The sequence below is a fragment of the Argentina silus genome, assembly GCF_951799395.1.
Source record: "Argentina silus genome assembly, chromosome: 4".
In the NCBI taxonomy this organism is placed as follows: domain Eukaryota; kingdom Metazoa; phylum Chordata; class Actinopteri; order Argentiniformes; family Argentinidae; genus Argentina; species Argentina silus.
Genome location: NC_139658.1, coordinates 4,884,997 through 4,904,726, shown reverse-complemented (window position 1 = coordinate 4,904,726; position 19,730 = coordinate 4,884,997). Strand labels below are relative to the sequence as shown.

Here is a 19,730-nt window from a genome sequence, read left to right as displayed (position 1 = left end):
AGTGTCTCCTGGGATTAATGTGCCTGCACAAACCACTGCTCAGTGAGGTGGCCACTGCTACTCCTATTGGGTTTTTCCATACACCTTGAGAGACTTGGAATGTACTAAACTGGTCACCCGGCAGTTTACTGCCTATTTCTCAGTCCTCGTCTTCACTCAGATTTGAGAGAGATAAAGATCTAATATGGGCTCTGTTTGAGAAGATGTGTGTAGGCTGATGCTGCATCTGTTAGTCATCTGAAACCTACTGAGTGATGTTGCCATGTGTAGACTAATGTACATGTATAGTGCCCATACAGGCAATGACTTCAGGCTTTAACACATCCTGTTATGTTGTAACCAACTGCCTGAAGAGTTACTGAACAATGTACACACTGACATTTCATGTTTTAATAATTAAAAAAGAAACACATTTTTATTTACATAAATTACAAGAAAGCACAAACTGGTTCACCGAAGTCTACATTAAAACATTGTCCTTTATATTGTATAGTAGCCTAATCACTTTCACGATTGTTAATCTCATGTCATTGCATTTTGTTTAAAAAGAAGGGGTAAATTGAATTGAAAACATGTTTTTGTATTAATACTCTAGTCAAAGAGAAATAAACATTTGGATATCGTATTTACAGCACTGTAAGGACAAGATAAGAACACCCTTTAGCATGACACGATGATCGCTTCACAACCACCCCATTCACAAGACTTCTCTGACAACAAGGTGCAGTGCATTCAACGACATGTCTATCTGAAAAACAAAGAAACCACGCAATGTTAAAATCTATACAAATATGCTTTACAGGCGAACAATACGTATGTATAGTCACACAATTTAGCTCTCACAAACGCACCCTTGCCCCCCTCAACCCAGGTAGAGAGTTATCTCTCAATCACATTCCATGACATGGGCATTCTGTCATAAGCAGCCTTGTAGGATTGATTGTGGAACGGTGGCTTCTGTTTGGAGGAGGGATGATCAACCTTTCTCACAAAGAAGATGTAGTTGAGTCCACCACCTCGCGGCCATTACACACTGCTGGTACGTAGCTAGAGGCTGATGCTAGAGAAGAATAGAGAAAGAAAAGTGAGCAAAGGGGTTCTTGGGTTCTCAACTTTTTTTGCACTGTCAATGTTACACTATGGCCAGGATGTATGTACTATGTTGTCAGTGTATGTTTACTGTTTTTAACCATGCCAAAGGACTGAACCAAGGGATCTGCCTTTGTCGGATAGGTGTCCATATGTTCATTAAACTGTATTATGTCAAACACCACGCAAACCTTTACCACTGAAACCATGAATAAAGATGCGTGTTTTACATGATGTTAAACCTAATAATGAGTGAATTCGCTTCACATTATGCTGTTAGAGGTGGGGATTACCTTTTGAGTAGCTGGAGCTGGGGGCGGAGGCAGACACTGTGGCTCCAAAGCGGTTGGCCGTGATTCGGAGAGTAGTCACGTTCTTCTGGGGCTGGAATAGGATGATGTGGACCTTGGGAGCGAAAAGGCAGCCCAGCACCACGGTGCCACTCAGGCTGACAGAGATGCACATTGTGGTGGTTTGCACCTGAGGGGAGAGAGGAAGAGGAGGAGACACACTGAGTGGTTGGCAAAGCTGCTACCCATATTTTACTGACACAGCTGAGGTCTTTATTTGTCTGCCAACCATTCTCTCTTCAGCGTCTGTGGAATGCCATACTAATTAAACTGTTCATGAATGTCCTGAATGTGTTGTATTTGTTGATGGACAGGAGTCTGGCCATGTTTTGATGCCCCATGTTTTGATTTTACACAATGACATTAAACCATTGTAATAAAAAATCATTACATGTTGGGAGAGAGTGTTCCAATAGTCCTTGTTATGGCAATCAATAAAGATATTGTGTGTGTGTGTGTGTGTGTGTGTGTGTGTGTGTGTGTGTGTGTGTGTGTGTGTGTGTGTGTGTGTGTGTGTGTGTGTGTGTGTGTGTGTGTGTGTGTGTGTGTGTGTGTGTGTGTGTGTGTGTGTGTGTGTGTGTGTGTGTGTGTGTGTGTGTGTGTGTGTGCTTGTGCTTGTGAGTGCAGGGAGTCTGTCTGACTATAGCACTGCTGGCTGTCCTGGAAGAGCTTGGTCTAGTTTGTCATGACCAAATCATTAATCTGGGTTGACTGCTGCCACTGCTGCTGCTCTCCCAGCCCACTGGCTGTTTGGAGGCACAAGTTGGCACTGCTACTGTGTGGTGTGAAATCAGTGTCAAACACAAATACAATACTTAACCAGAATGAACAAAACATAAATGCTTTTAGCAGTTTTGAAATTCAATAACAAATAACCATTGCTAAGGCTAGAAACTGCAATGTGTAGGAGTTACTGTCATGATTTAGCATTGAGCAGTAAATAACCACATACATTAGACTTTAATATTAACCTTTTACTGTCTTGCTTAACACCTTTTTGTTTTCATTGAACTCCAGTTCACCCTGATGATAACACTATATCAGTGTGACACTGGTTTGGTCTTCTTCACAGACCCCAGTGTGAACTCCCAAGAGCTGTGGCCCATCACTGACCTCATAGAGAATCAGATTTTAACATACAGGGATGCAAGGATAAACATACAGTATGTGCAGAGCACGGAATATGTTATCTACACTTACACACAGAGAATGTAACAAACCAATGGCTATTAGATCAATAGCCTTCAACTTCAAGGGAGAAAGAGAAAGCACGAGATAGAGGTAGAACAAAAACAAAAATCCATCTTACTTCAAGTTTGTTGGAATCCCTGGAATATTTCACTCCAATCTGTGAGACCCTAGGTTCACCACGATTCAGTGAACAACATTGCTTGCCTTTCATGCTAGAAACTTTTCTCTGATTTAGTTTTTTGTTATCAAAACCATATTTAAAATGCGGAACCTGAGCCCACTGCTATCACTATTAATGGCACACAAACACAGCAGGAAGCATCTAGGTTTATGTTTCTGCCAAACCTTTTCCTACTTTAATTATTCTGTCTATCACCGTTCCAATATGAAAACCGATCATCTTTTTATCCAGTCTCTTGCCTCTTTAATTACCACTCAAGTGTTGGTCTGCTTTTTCCTCGTGTGTTTGCTGCTAGGTTGATTATCACAGACATGAGAGGAGATAGCCTGGGGAAGGTCATGCTGCAAGGCCACTGTGAGACCTCCCTCCTCTGGTTGAACTCTAGGTCCACAGCCCAGCTGCACAACCAGACCAACTGGAGTGGCAGTAGCCCAGAGACAGAGCAAGGTAATCAGGCCATAAGGCCCAGAGACACTAAACATGAACCTGGACTCAAATGTTTTGTCAGTTTTATCTACACATTGTCTTACACATTGTCGTATTGTCATATATGGCAACAAAGACTCCATAGATACTATGCGTGCATATGTTTTTATAAGGATATTGAAGGTCATAGTCATTCTTGTATCCAGGATAGGGGGTTGTATACTGTAGGGCTCTTCAAGTGAGGACTGAGAGAATGTTATGGCATTATGAAGCCTTTCGTGTGAAGGCTAAGGCTACAAATGCCAAGACAGCTTTTAAGGGTGAAAACATAGTTGTGTGATTACTGTGCAGCTACAATTACCAATTTCTTTTGACAGTCCTGAAGAGGCTGGCACTCATTCTGCCAGGGGCCTCAATGCCTCTTTTTACTTGTTGTTCTTCAGCTGTACCATTAACTAATGCTAAAAAAAGTTTAACACATGTGACATTGCTTGTGTGTGTGTGTGTGTGTGTGTGTGTGTGTGTGTGTGTGTGTGTGTGTGTGTGTGTGTGTGTGTGTTTGTGTGTGTGTGTGTGTGTTTCTGGGTGGGGAGGGGATATAAACTGTAAATCTAAACAAATCTGTGGTTGATGGCTTTCTGTGAAAATATCTCCCTTCAATCTGTAATTGTACATAATGAGCTCTTGTTGAGATCTACACTATCAAACCCTTTACATATTGAAGGAGTATGCTGGGAACATGTGGCTTCCAATCTAAATGCTCAAGGGACATTTCAACAGAAGATCATTATATCACAAGATCAGATATTCTAATGGTAATATTGAAGTTTTAAATAAAGTATCTCGTTTGGAGATACTTTACTCACCACAGTCTATGTGACTACTGTATAATTGTGTGCCTATTAAGACTGCATTTAAAAGTCCATATAATCAGTCCTGGTTTTGATATTTCTCCAGTGTCTCTGTTCTTGTCTTTAAAGGAACTGTAAGCCACATGAAAGGAAATCCACTCCTTTTATGGGACGTGGAGGAAGGTGATCAAACGGAATTTGCATATGCCACCTATTTCAGCAGGTATGCGTAAGACACATTCAAGGACCTTTTTTAACAATGATTTCTCTCTCTAGGGAACAAAACACCAACCACAACCAGTACATATTATCACACTCACCCTGTAGTCGCTGGCCGTGACGTAGAATATGGGCTGGAAGGCCAGCCAGATGATACAGGTGGTGTACATGGTGAATCCAATGAACTTGGCCTCGTTGAAGTTCTCGGGGCACTTGCGGGTCTTGAAGGCGTAGACGGTACAGAGGATGATGAGGATGCAGTTGTAAGCCAGGGAAGCCAGCATGCTGGAGTCCTTGCTGTTGCACTTGAGGGTCACTATGTCTCTCCTCTCAGGGCTCACTTCCTTCCTCACGCCCGGCAGCTCCACCAGGAGCCACACCACAGCCACCAACAGCTGGCAGGAGATCAGCGCCCCACAGATGGCGACCTGGGAGCCGGGGCTAATGAAACGCGGCCGCTGGGCTCCGTCCTTCACCCCGCTAAAGATGCGCGCGATGCGGTTGGTCTTGGTGAGGAGAGCTGAGTAGCACACGGCGAAGGAGGTGCCCAGGCCCAGTCGACGCAGAGTGCACACGGCCACAGAGGGCTTAGCGATGTAGATGAATGTTATGCTGTAGCACATCAGCACGCCCAGGAGGAGGATGTAGGAGAGCTCTCGCCCACTGGCCTTCACCACGGGGGTGTCGTTGTGCTTGAAGAACAGACCCACCACAGAGAGGGTACACAGCATGCCCAGGCAGGAGATGGTGACGGGGCCAATGGCCCAGGCATCCTCCCAGCGGATGTACTCCTCAGGCAGGTCATAGCAGCCCGTCAGGTTGGCCAGGGGCCACTCGCCGAAGCTGCATTCAGCACAGGTGAACTCATCCAGCAGGTACTGGAAGGACTGGCAGGGGATGCAGATCCAGCAGCACACGTCTCCAGGCTGCATGCTCTTCACCTCGTTCTTCCTGCAGGGGTCACTGCACTGGGAGGTGGGCGGGCCGTGGCCGCGCCAGGGCACCTGGCTGGTGTTGAGGGTCAGGCCCTGGGCCCAGTAGCCCACCTTTTGGTAGATGAACTTGCCATCCTCTTTGTGGTAGTGGAAGATCTTGTAGCGTCCCAGGCTGTCACCGTAAGTGTCAAAGCGGACCATGTCTTCGGTGTCTGCAGGTCTAAAAGGAGCTGATGGGAAATAGAAATACTAGAATGTTGAACAACACCCTTCCTTTCAATTAGAAATTCAGTTATCAGATTAGACATTAAAGATTATACAAAGTAGCAAAATGCATTTAATTAAAAGAAGAGAGAGATGTTATTAATCTTCTTCTCACTGCTTCTCACTGGTCATAAACCAGTCATAAATGTTTCCCTCACCAAATCCTGATGTTTTCAAAAAAAAATGTTTTGTTCTTTTCATTTTTGTTCATGAAAGAATCCATTCAAAAGGGATATTTCCAAAATCATTGCTGCTTAACTCTCAGTGGTCTAATTTAGTCCACATTTGTAAGTGATATTGTAGATGTTAATTAATGTTGTATCATTGCAAATTAAATCATCACAAAACCTTTTTCAAGTCAAATGAGAAATAACATGAACTGAAAATCCAATCTCATGCTCAGTTGAAATCTGTGTTTATTTCAAATTAGCCCAATTTACCAATATGTATGATACAATTCTCAATTATATTTAGATTCTAGGACACACTGAGGGTATTGACTTAAAACGGTAGAATTCTAAGCTGCTTGATTAACAGTATGTGCTTATATTCAGTGTTATTACATTTTAAACAAGGAATTAGAAAGTACTACTTCATTGGGGGAGTTTTTCTGATGACACTGAGTGAAAAACATACAGCTCCATTCTACATCAAATCCAGCTGAAAAGATTGATGTGAACTGCTTCACTCACCTTCAAACTTGGTCTTGAGGATGAACTCCCTGTAGAATCTCTTGCCGTTGCCTGGTTTCATAGCATCACAGATCTTGGTGGAGTTGGGGCAGACAGCTTGCCTCATGTTGTGCAGGGCATGGGCCATGGCGTAAACAGCATTCACCACAAACATGATCTTGGACTCCTGCTCAAACAGGCCGTCCCTCAGGCTGTGTTCATAACAACCAGGCTCTGTGAGACTGCAGGCAAAGCGGTGCTCCCAGAACTCCCTAAACCATGGGTTACGCATGTTACTGTATGGGTTCAGCTTGGTGAAGTAGTCTGCAAACTCCCTGATGGGGTAGGAGGCCAGCTCGATGGTGAAGGCCCCTTCCGCTGCGGTCTCGCTGCCCCGCACCACACTCTCCTGTGCCCCCCAGCCGTCGCTGGCCACCCAGATGAATGTGGCATTCATGCGTGCGGCCGCCACAAGCAGCTCCCGGGCATCCTCGCTGCGTGTGAAGAGGATGACCACCTTGGCGTTGGACTTCTGCTGCAGGGAGCGAATCACATTGTCATAGCTCACACGGCTCATGGAACGGCTCACCTTGGCTGAGGTGGCGATGCAGATCTGGCGGGCACGGGCCTCCTGCTGGAAGGCGTCGATGCCTGTCTCTCCGTAGTCCCCCTCTGATGCCACCGTGGACACGTAGGTCCAGTTGAAGTAGCGTAGGATCTCAGCTATGGCTTTGGCCTGGTAGAAGTCAGGGGGTACGGTGCGGGCAAAGTAGTCATAGCGACTCTTGTCGCTGAGCTTGGCGCTAGTGGAGGCATAGCTGATCTGAGGGATCTGGAAGAGGCGGAGGAGGTTGGCCACCTGTACAGTGAGCAGGGAGAAAGATCTGTTAGTCCCAGCCATGAACCACTATCTCGTACTACGCTAAAGGCTGTGTAATAACTCAGGTAACGCATAAACTACAATTCAACTAACAAAACAACAGAACAACATGGTTTTAGGTATCACTAATCTATATGTTCTGCATCCCCAGTCCAAAGTTGGCTATTTCTACCTCTGTGCAACTCAAGGGGATCCTCTCAAACACACTGCTGCTGTTTTTGGGAACGCTTGGGGGTGAGACTGGCATTGGAGATTGTGGGGCATCACGCCACTTTCAAACAACAACAACAACAACAACATACTGATAAGAAATATACAAGCTTGTTTTCGACAGCTTAAGGTGTCACTCTGAGGTGTGTGTTGGAATCTATAATCAATATTTCCCACCATAAGGTAATTATGCCCATCTAACTGAGACAACATCTATTGATTTTCCTGTGGGAGTAAAAGCGGATGTTGTTAAGTCTAATGAGGGATATAATTATGTTGTGATTCAACACTTGGAGAGGATTATATTGAATGAGCAGTTAACATGGTTAGTCCTGTTCCAAATCTGATTCCTTCTAATCATTGAATATGTGTTTGTTTAATTGGCTAAAAGTCTGAATATGTTGTTGTTGTTGTTGTTGTTGCTGTTGTTGTTGTTGTTGTTATTGTCTTACTTCATTGCACCAAGTTATATTTGAGAAAGTGAAAACAAGCTGTGATTCAGCACGTTGCTGTCCAATCCTGCCCCAGGGCTGATGGGTGGGACAGAGATTACTGTGTACCCATGTGTGCTCTAACACTACCTTCTCCCTCTGGCATCCCAGAATGCCCGGAGGCTCCCCAAACAATGGAATTTACATGGATCTAATTCAATTCTTCCTCTATCACATTAAAACCTGTTCAGATTCCCATTCTCTCTCCACCCTAACCCTCCCAACTCATGATACGATATGATACAATACGATACGATAGCTTTATTGTCCGTTTGCGTGGAAATTCATGTTGTGAAGTCAGCATACAAATACAAAAAATCACAAAATCAACACACAAAATCAGTACAACACAACAACACAGGAAAGTAAACACACACTATTCCCTGGCATACAGTATGCCATGCATCTAACCCATTTTCCCTTCTGACCCATGACCCTATGACCCACTGTTCACCAGCCTGATGGCTGTAGGAATAAAGCTGGTCCTGCTCCTGTTTTTGCTACAGAGTGGGACCTTGTATCTTCTCCCAGAGGGCACCAGCTCAAAGCAGTGAGCAAGGTTGTGTGTGGGGTCCACTATGATTCTGTTGGCCTTGTTCCTGACCTGTTTCTCATCCCCTGAAGCCCTCTACACTGCCGACTGCAGATTTGAGTTCGCTGTCCCCCAAGGATGTTCTTGTATGACAGTCAGCTATACGAGGCCAGAGATGAGAATGTCAGGACACTCTCTATGTGGCAGGTGTAATAGCTGAAGAGAATCTGGCTTTGTGTCCTTCACAACACTGATGAAGTCTGCAGAAAACATGTGTGGCTGGGTTGCATATGATGTAATGTGATATTTATTGTCATGTGCCCTCTTCATCAATAAGGACACATGGACAGTATATATGGTCCCAGCAAGAATCAAACCTACAGCCTTAGCATTGCTGGCACCATTGCTAGCTCTACCAACTGAGCCACAGCCTGGATGCTAAATGAAAGTACTTTTCTGTTCACTGCCATATTATCAACATTCTTACAACATTTTTGTTTTCAGATGAGGATACTGCACAGCTGAACATGCAATTTTAACCTCAAAATATCTGGGGTATTTTATCCGAAGGACCCTGCTGCATAAATTAACTGGAAGCATTGAAGAGAGACCAGAGATCAGAGACAAGGGACAGGAAATGGACCGGTCAGCATGGTGACTGCAGTGTGTGTTTCCCCAGAGGTTCTCTATGAGCTGACTGGCATTAACCCTGATCTCAGAACAGTCATGTGCTTAACTCACTCCGACAGCTCAATTTAAAAGGCCCCATACACAAAAGCCTGTAGAGAGCACAGGCTCACTACTGCCCCTTGAGGTGAAGAAGAGTAAATATGATGCATTTAGACAACCGTCCACAATGCTCCTCTCAACAAAAGGATTACTCAATTACATTTCCCATCCTGAATATTGAGCAAAGGGTCTGCACATATCAAATATAAATCCATTAGGAGCATTGCATTGGTTAGTCATTCTACTGAATGGTAAGGCCTGATTGACCTATACCATCAGCACATTAGAAACCGTACATTTGTTGCAGTTGCTGTTTGATGTCCAAGTTTGCACATATCGTATCACTTGTTATATCAATAACTGTGCTATTAGAATGTTAACATACATTTAGGACTAGTTAGTGCAACTTTTATGATTGTGTTATACAGTAGGGCATGCAGTACATGCATGCAGGATAAGAACAAAAACTAACATGAAAATTAATGTTACTGTGATGTTTTGTTAAATGTGTACAACCCCGTTTGTTACTTTCTTATGCACATTGTTGGTATGATGCCATAAAAACATAATGCCACTGCATGTAGCCTTTTACACTGAGCCAGTCACACATGCATGGGTCCCACCAGCCCTCTCAGACATACGGTGAACTGCTAGTTGGCTCACCAAAAGGAACCTGAAAGACTGTCAAACATATCAGGATACCACTGGAGTGTGTGACAGCAGCGTCTGTGTTTCCCTTACTGCAGTCTCTCTATGCCTTCAAGGGTCAAATAGAAACACCTCTGTCTCCAGACTACCAGAGACATGCCATACTACAGTAGCTTATCACGAATAATGATAGGAAAATGTATATGAACATATTTTCAGTTACAGTATCGATGGATGTTTGTCACTATTTCAGTCTTAAAAACAAAGGTAAGCCAAAAGCAGAAGGGATGCCAAGAAATCAGTGTTTAGATGCTCACTGTCTATAATTGTATAGATTTCTCATATTGATAAATGCCACAGCATTACTCACATACTTATTCCCCTAATTCATTAAGACTTCGATCAAGCCTTTAGCTGATTAACCTAATTAAGTTGATGTTCTCACTAGTCTATTCTGATGATATCATTCAGATGGACTGTTTGAATGAGGAACAGTTTAGAATGCAGTATGACCTTGGCTCCATGATGGAGACAGCAGAGCTGGAGACAGACATACTGTATTGTATGCATGCAAAAGTAAATGTTTTTGTAAGAGAGCAATAATACAGAGACCTATTTCATCAGCACACTCCGAGTAACCTCCAGTCATTGACAACCTTCAAAACGTACTTAAATTACATTCACTTGTGTCACTTGATCAGTTTAAGACCATGATAAAGGATTTGTCATCTGAGGAATGTACACGTTTTTTGGGGTAAATTGACTTCGTAATTGATATGTAATTCATGATTTTGTATTATTTTTGTAATTCTGAATGTACTTTTATGATCTGTTTCATGTTTGTAAGCAGGCACCTCTGAAAAAGAGACCTTGGTCTCAGTAGAACTTCCCTTGCCTAAATAAATGATTAATAAACACATGTTTTGAATATGTATATGTATTTGCTACTGCTGTTGCTGAGCATTAGTCCCTGAAGCAGTAACTAGAACAGCTTTCAACAGTTTCCCAGACACAGATTATGCCTAGGCATTTTCAAAGGAGAGTCTCCATTGAAAAGGTGATTTAGTCCAAGAAGTGGCTCAAACTGTGTCTGGGAATCCGTTCCTGTGTGTTGCAGATGACATTCAAAATATAATTCCCAAACTACCAGGTCACATTTTAAGCTCAACCTACTGGTTTATAATGGGTTAATACATCCAGAATTGACAATGAGGTAATTTGTAGAGATAGTGTTTGTTTACCAGATACAGAGGGCATGGGAAGGATGCATCAAAAGAAGCTTGTACATGAGAGGCCAGTGAAGTGTTCCCGCTGTGAAGTAGAGGCGGGGAGGATAAGGATGAGGCAGGCTGAGCACAGGCGGCCCGGCTCTTATTCATGCGTCTGTCATGTTTTTTTCAACATGGAAAGCCCATCTGTATGTCCCAGAGGTCCTGCCAAGCATGAAAATAGGATGGAGCCAAAGATCCAGAATATGACATGCAGCGAAAGATCTAGAATATGACAGAACAGCCTCTCAATATATCCTTTTACCATGGGACCATAACAGCATATGAATACTGTTACATATCAAATGCAGGTAGTCGTTGTATATTATTATTATTTATTTGGATGCTGTCACTTAGATATGACAATCTTTGATTGATAATGAGATTACATAAACTTTGAAGATCGGTACTCTCTAAAAATGAGATAATCTCTATGGAATTTACTATACTGTACTGTGTCCAACAACAGGATGCTCAACCTATCCTGGTTTGTGTTCAGAAACAGTCCAGTGCAGGTACACACCTATGACTAATGACCTCCAGGCAGTTTGTATTGACTGAGAATGCGTGGTGTCTGTCTGTCGATGAGGCTATATTGACCTGGTGGTCTCAGGAAGAGAAATCCATGTGCACAGCAGTGGATAAAGACTTGCCCAAGAGTTTTCTGTTCCTGAAATGATTGAGCTGAGAAGATGTAGCGCTTGACAAGAGCACCGGGGCCTTTCTCATCCTGATGTTTAGGTTCCAACTCCCATCACCCTCTCATACTCATACACCATTAAATGCAAACTGAAATCCAATCACACCTCTGAGACCGTTAATTACTGGGAAGATTTAGCCGGTCTCTAGTATCATAGAAAGTGGTTGAATAGCAGTGAACATTAATTAATTAATAGGAGTAAATGAGATTGTCTAGTTTGATAGAATAGAGTCGTCATCGTAAAAGAGTGAATTGCGTGTATGAATATGTTTCTGTGAATATGGGCCAGTGTGGATGATGTCAAATGAATGAGATTAAATGAGGGGCTCCAATTACTCATAGACAGGTGCAGGGAGTGTAACTGGGAGTGTAACCGGGAGTGTAACTGGGAGTGTAACCGGGAATGTAGGTGATGTGTTGATCTGCAGGACTGAGTAATGTTTGTCATCAGAAATGTAACCATGTGACCATTGAGATGAGGACGGTGTGCTTCCGTCCTTAAACTTTTTATGGCCAACAATGTCCACCATTTGTGGTCACGAATTATGTTGTTGTTATGCTTTAAAGAACTTGGGTTGACATATCAGAAAACTGCTGTGTCTTATGACTGCTGTATCCCATGACTGATTCTCCTGCTGAGGAACTGTATAAAAGTATAAATGAAACTAGTCAAGTTTGGAACTCCTCTGGCGGTCAGACATTTTCTCTGTGCTCAATAAAGAAGAAGATTGCTTTACTATACTCTTGACTCTAGTGGAATCTTTGTTCAGTGTTAGAATTTACGCAACGATACTTAGAATTCTTCTTCTCCATCCTCTGCTTAGAAAGCTTTGTAAAGCTGCTTTCTATTTTCCAGAAATGGATGTGTAAAGAAGGCCTAAGTCTGAAACGAGTCTAACCATTTTCACATCATAGTTGAGACCAGAGGATATAATCCTGTCACGCATATTAATGCATACAACTACATTCACAATGCGCACACCCACAGGTTCTGAACAAAAATATGATAATTTATTCCATGTCACCTTGCGAGGGAAGGAAATAAAAAGAAAACAACAGTTCTCTGAGAAGAGGAGATGAAAGGGGGGGGGGAGGGGGGAGGGGGGAGGGGGGGAGGGGGGTGCACATGGATATTGACTGGCTGGCATTATTAACGCGTCTCCTGCGTGTGTGTGTAGGTCCTGACTCTGTCCGACCTCCCTTTTCTCACACTGCTTTGCCTCAGTTCTAAACGACATTCTGCTGTGCTAATTAGTGAGCAGCGCTGCGTTGCAAATGTGCTAAAACTTCCAGTTTAAAAATAACAGGTTCAGGAGGGAGAAGGTGGGAGGGGTGCTGGCTATGATACCACACATGATAAACAAGACCCTTTTGAAGTTCACACCAAAAGAGAAGCTTTTCTTTCTTACTCTGCACACTCTGCATGAAGCTCCAACACTAACACAGTGAGACATCCATCTTCCATTCCATTCAGTGTCACATGTCTTCATCAACACATATCATCATAAACTATTACTGCACAAAATACACTGATATACCTCCAGCATAAGCCTCCCCGAAATAACGAAATAACGATCCACAATCCTGAAATCACAGTGGACCTTACCCAAACACATATAACCTTGAACAATATGTGTCCTGATGCCTAGTGGCCATGCTGCAGTGTGTTTAGTTTTTCTCTAATTAAAAGACACCATCTGTGACAGAGCATTACATAGGTGAGTGTTGTTGGAGAACTGGTGTGTCACTGTCGGGCTGGGAGGACATTGTTTAGGGCTGGAGATGAGGCAGTACCTCAGAAAAGCGTCAGAACATTCCATGATAAAACAGACTGAAACCGTATGTGATTGATTTGAAAATGATCATGGGGATCTGGGGAATTGAAGGTGTCCGAGAGAGAGATGCTGGAATATTCCCTGGGAGTGAGGAGTTTGAGAGGAGATCACAAATAGTTCTCTGAATACAAAGTCAAGTCATGCAACAATTCCAGGCAACAATTCTCCAACCAGTAAACAAACTCCCTCAGTCCATTTGGCAGTCATGTAGTTACAGGTATGGATATGAGTATGTGCTGCACATGCTGTAATAGCCCCAACAGACAACACAGACAGTGCCTTCGGAAAGTATTCAGACCCCTTCACTTTTTCCACATTTTATTGTGTTATAGACTCAATTTAAAATGGATTAAATTAAAAGAATTTGCCATCAATCCACACACAATACCTCAGAATGACAAAGCGAAAACAGGTTTTTAGAATTCTCAGTACATTTATTAAAATTGAAATACAGAAATACCTCATGTACATAAGTATTCATACCCTTTGCTATGACAGTCATTTGCTAAAATGCAAAAATGTCATCAACAAATCACTCAATAAGATGAATTGAGTCCAGAAAAAGGGTTAGGGTTAGGGTCGATGGGACAAGATCATCTCAGTCACTCTACAAAATTGGTCTATAACCAAGTGGCCAAAAAGAATCCCTTAATGGAAAATAATCTATCTCATATCCATAATTGTGTTTGCAACAATGAATTCAAGTGATATATGGCATTCAAGTGATAAAGAAAGTGGCTGGAAATGTGTTCTCTCATGTGAAGAATAGTGGTAGCTGCATCAAGTTATGGGTATGTTTGTCACCGGCAGGGACTGGGGAGTTTGTCAGGATCAAGAAAAAATTATGAAATTTGCTGAGTCGGTAGTGACATCCTAATCTACACAGTGTGTAATTGATTTCTATGCAAATCAGAGACCCTATAAAAACAAAGATATTAATTCCAAAATTACATGAACTATTATCCTTGCATTAAGATGGACTCAATTCAACTTATTGAGTGATTTGTTGATGACATTTTTGCATTTTAGCTAATTGCAAAGTGTCTAAATACGTATGTACATAAGGTATTTCTGTATTTCAATTGTAATAAATTTACTGAAATTTCAAAAAACGTGTTTTCACTTTGTCATTCTGGGGTATTGTGTTTGGATTGATGGCAAATTCTTTTAATTTAATCCATTTTAAATTGAGTCTATAACACAACAAAATGTGGAAAAGGTGAAGGGGTCTGAATCCACTTCTGGCTATAGTAAGCAACACAATCTGCAGTATATAAAGTGCATAATTTTCAATAAATTATAAAACTTGTACATCACCATTTGGCACCAAAAGTCATTTAGTCATCGGTAATGGTTCACCCCCCATAGCATACCAGATGGTGATAAAGCATTTCCATGTGTGAGAAATACATCTCATAAATGGGATGGATACTGTACAGAGTTCGGTCCCTTACCATGGTAAAGTTAGTTTCATAGTGTATATTCGTCAGACATTCAGCTCTTCAAATCTCAATAGCTCTTGAATGGTGTATTCAATTGGCCTAAAATTGTTGCTCAACCTTTTTTCTTCTTCTTTTGAAAAAAATGTCAATAGCACTTTAGCCATACAATACAGATATCTAAAAACAACGTCATTTAAACCAGAGACACACTAGCAATGTTGCACAGCCTTTACTTTAAACAATATTGGCTTCTGTAGATATTTTTTATTCTTGTCTCTCTCTGTCTGTCTGTGAGTGGTCTGGATGACAGCAGTAGGCCTGATTGACTTCCACTTGGTTTCTCTTAGTCTCTAGTCAGGGTGGTGAATCTGAGTGAAATGACCCAATGGCTATGAAGGGTCAGAGACACTGAGCTGGAGCCGCGGGCCTAAACTGATGAGTCCTGAGGCTGAGGACTATTCACATCTCAGACAACCATGGCTAGAGGAGCTGCCCTGGTGACAGCAGGGCTAGAGGAGCTCTCCTGTTTTCCCTGCTACCATGTGTAGCTTTCACTGGGCTGGCGTGGTTGACAATCATCCTAAATTGCTTAAAAAGTGCTGGAAGGGAACATGTCATAAAGACTGTGCAACCTTGCCAGTGTGTCTCTAGTTTGAATTAAGTTGGTTTAAGATTATTCTGTCATGCGGTTTGAATGCTACTGAATTTTAAATAAAAGAAAAATACATATAAATGAAAAACAAAAACTTTTCTTTTTTTTTTTTACAAAAGTAAAGGCTTTGCAACCTTGCCAGTGTATCTCTGGTTTAAATTAAGTTGTTTTAGATTATTCTATCATGTGGTTTAAATGCTATTGAATCTTAAAGAAAATACAAATTAATATACTGTACATTCATAGAAGCCTTTTTTTAATAAAGGCTTTGCAACCTTGCCAGAGTGTCTCTGGTTTGAATTAAGTTGTTTTAGATATTTCTATCATGCAGTTTAAATGCTATTGAATTTTAAAGAAAAGAACAATTTATCTAAATTCATAGAAGCCTTTTTTTGGAAAAGCAAAAGCTGTTCTACCTTACCAGTGTGTCTCTGGTTTGAATGAAGTTGGTTTTAGATCTCTGTATTTTTTGGCTAAAGTGCTTTTGAAATGTAAACATTTATACAAACAAAAGAAAAGTCGTACAATATCGTACAAGTTTTTTCTATCATAATAAGCTCAATTATAGGTCAGTTGAACGCACTGTTAAAGAGCTGTTGGGATTTGAAGAGCCTAATATCTGATGAATATCCAATATGAAACTAACTTTATATGCAGTGCCATGTGTTGTCTGAGTCTCCTGTATATTTCTGTGCTGTGAATGGTTTTGATGCCTATGAGCTATATGGCCACCAGACGGCCAGCTCAACCCCCCCATTCCAGCTCATGGCCCCTGTGACAGGCTGGGGCAGCGTCTTCCTTCTAGTCAAGTGGACAGGTCCCTGCCAAGATTTGGCATGCCCCTGTTGCACCCCACAGATGGGAAAATCAGCTCCTCTGAAGCACTCCAGGAGCGTCATTGGCCCCCAGTGCCCTTCCTTTCTAACACTAAACTCTGAGCTATGGTGGTACTGCGTAAACTGCAGCCTATTCTGACACATACCACCATGGGCTCCTTAAAACTAACAAAGGAGTGAGTCAATGAGGGTCTAGGAACTGGGGGCTACTGCCGAAGGAGCCCTGAGCCCAGTGTCAGTAAGAATGTAAAAAAAAGCTACTGTATGGTTCTTTCCTGAAAACCTTTGACAGTCTGGTGTAGCGATTCAGACGTTGAAGGCTCAGTCACAGGGATGTATTCAGTCCCTTTCACAGGGCCTAAGTGCTCTCCTCTTCTGACTATCATTGACCACAAAAGACGCCAAGGAGAAGTGGATCTATAACGTCATACTCTCTCAGTAGGGTGGTCTTATGTTTTCTGATGCCTGAATCGATTCAACTGGATGGTATTATAAAAGAAACCCTGCCTGTCCCTACTGTGTTGTCCGATGTTACAGTCTCTCAAAAAGAGTTACAGACTATCTCTATTTAGCGTTTGTGTGTGTGTGTGTGTGTGTGTGTGTGTGTGTGTGTGTGTGTGTGTGTGTGTGTGTGTGTGTGTGTGTGTGTGTGTGTGTGTGTGTGTGTGTGTGTATGAGTGGAGTAAGGGTGAGGGTTGGAGCTATAGGTTTAGGACTGGAGCTAGGGTTAGGGCTGGAGATAGGGTTAGGCCAGGAGTTAGGGTTAGGGCTAGAGTAAGGGTTAGGGTTGGAGTTCAGGTTGGGGCTAGAGTTACACATTCAATATAATATAATAGTATATTATCATCTATCATTTCAGTAAATTGTAAAGAAGCATGACAGAAGTGAATATATTATAATTCACTCAAGAAGATATGTCAGTGTTTGACAAAAAAAAGCTTTGTAAACACTGCATAAAGTTATACCTCATCTAGAGTGTGACCATATTCTGGTTTCACATGTCTTAACTGGTACTAATGGAGGGACACACACATGCTTCAACACTCCATCCAGGGCACATTCTATGGATCACTTCATCAGCATCACTTCCTCCTTCCTCACTATCACTACTATAGCTCCCGTTAACATAATCATTACCCAACATCTCCCACTGATGTCTATTTTATTTTATTCTATTATTCTATTGTCACTTTATTTTGTTGTTGTTTGTGATGTGAGCTGCTGTAACGCCTTAATTTCCCCTCGGGGATCAAGTACCTATCTATCTATCTATCTGTCTGTAACGCCCTGCCGTTTAATTATTCACGTGTGCCTCCTCTCCCTTACATCTAGTGCATCATGGTAATTATGCTCTCTGAATGGAGAACAGGCGTTAATTAAGTATGATTGGCCGTGCTGCCTTGGGCTCCTCTTCATAGGTGTGCAAAAGGTCAGTTTTCACCGTGTGGTGGAAATGATCATGCTGACAAAGTGACAGAGGTCCATGTGAACGTCGATGCTTCAAACAAGCGTATCCCAGGTGGATAATTATACCAGCCCAAGCAAACCTCACGCTGGAGCTCAAGGCAAGTTCCTTTGGCTCAGCGGAGGTGGTGATGCAAAGTGTTTCCGGTAACTGTTTTCGTCTGGTTTATTTTTCCCTTTTTCCACATCCTCCTATCTAGACACCATCACAAAGACATGCACACATGAACCTGCCCACACACACACACACACACACACACACACACACACACACACACACACACACACACACACACATACACACACACACACACACACACACACACACACACACACAGTTGCAGAAGGAATTACTTTATGTGGAATTAAACGATGAAACAGGAACATGACAACAACTCAGTTGGGACCAATTAATGAGAGCGGGCTTGGATTCATCAGAGTGCCATTGGATCACTCTGTGCTGCTTCTGATGCTGGCATCACTTTATCAAAGACACGGCTTCTCTTAGTAACATCGATGGGTTTATACGAAAAAACATGTTTCAGAATTTGATAAATAGCATACAAATTGACCATACAGTTAGGCGGGCACGAAAAGAACTTAAACCCCAAAATGATCTAAGTCCTTATAAATCAGCAAGCCAATGTACGTCACTGGCAGTAGCAACACTTCACATTTCAACGTATCAACATTGAATTAATAATTTCATTATTTAATTGAATTCAAATTAAACAAGCATAGTGTTAACAGTCAAGTTCTGCATACTTCTAAATTGCATAGAGGATAACCATAGACTCTTAGGGGTGTGAAGGTGTGAAGGTACCTGGATGGACACGTCACTATAGGAGCCTCCGATGACACCAGAGATGGCCAGAGGAACATCGTCCTGGATGGGGTTGGAGCCGTCAGGGCAGATGAAGCCTGGCTCATGCACTTTAGTGAGGGAAGCCCGTACGAACTCCAGGGACTGCTCCAGAGCATAGGTGTCCTTAGAGCAGGTGTCCAGGATATGAGCGCCCAGTCTGAGTCCAGGAAGGAGGCGATCATCAGCGTTGATCTCATCCAAGGCTAACAACATGGCCTCCAGTCTCTGGATACCTCTCTGCTCGTTGATCTTCCCACAGTCCTCGGGTCCCTCACCCTTCTCGTGCACGGGGAAGAGGCCGCCAATCACCAGGTCACCTTCAATGGTGATCTCCCTTTTAGCTACAGGAGGGATCCTGGGGGTGGGCAGGACCCCTGGGATCACCAGGTCAAACAGCAACAGGTGGAGAGACCACCAAGGGGCAGCAGTGGCCCAAAGCCTGGGGCAGCAGAGCCCTGTGGGAGGCATGGTCTGATCAGGTACCAGGGAAGGGGTATCAGGGAAGGGGTGGATAGAGTAGTGTTGCACCAGAGGGTTTTAGAGGGTCTGCACGTGGCTCACTGTAATGTTGTCTCTCGACAGTTGTGGCATCTTTGTCATTTCCTGTAAGTGGTGGAGAGAAGGAGGAACAATGAACCTTCACAATTCTTGTTAAAGTGTCAGCTGTGTTATTTTTACCCAGACAGATGATGTCATCTGTTGTTAAGCATTTGGGATTTACATTGAAATTACTTTTTATGTTTTCACAATGCCATAGACACAAAATGTTAAAATGTTAAATCAAGATAAAAAAGACTAAAAAAAGACAGAAAAAAATACATTATTACTACAGCTTACTACTGTTACTATTATTATTTGAGCCAGCTGCTGGGAGAGGGAGAGGAGTTATTGGTTAGTTAATCAAACCCTAACCCTAACCCTAAGTCTCGAAGATTGAGAGCCTTAGTCAGACTATTAGACTCACTCTGGTTAAGACTTTAAAGGCAAAAGATCAATAGTTT

General features: G+C 42.5%; 1 protein-coding gene across 2 annotated transcripts; it reads right to left on the bottom strand.

The window, feature by feature from the left end:
* Positions 1-901: 901 nt before the first annotated feature.
* Positions 902-19,197, bottom strand: LOC310803871 (metabotropic glutamate receptor 2-like; the record flags this gene model as incomplete). Of its 2 annotated transcripts, none has more annotated exons than XM_083668820.1 (5): positions 902-1,060; positions 1,383-1,569; positions 4,409-5,472; positions 6,199-7,036; positions 18,688-19,197. In XM_083668820.1, 5 exons carry the CDS (start codon positions 19,195-19,197, stop codon positions 987-989), a joined length of 2,673 nt encoding a protein of 890 aa, XP_083524946.1. In that variant the 3' UTR covers positions 902-986. The 2 variants fall into 2 exon arrangements, with proteins under 2 accessions (XP_083524946.1, XP_083524947.1); XM_083668821.1 differs by having other exon boundaries at positions 902-1,054.
* Between the last annotated feature and the right edge of the window lie 533 nt (positions 19,198-19,730).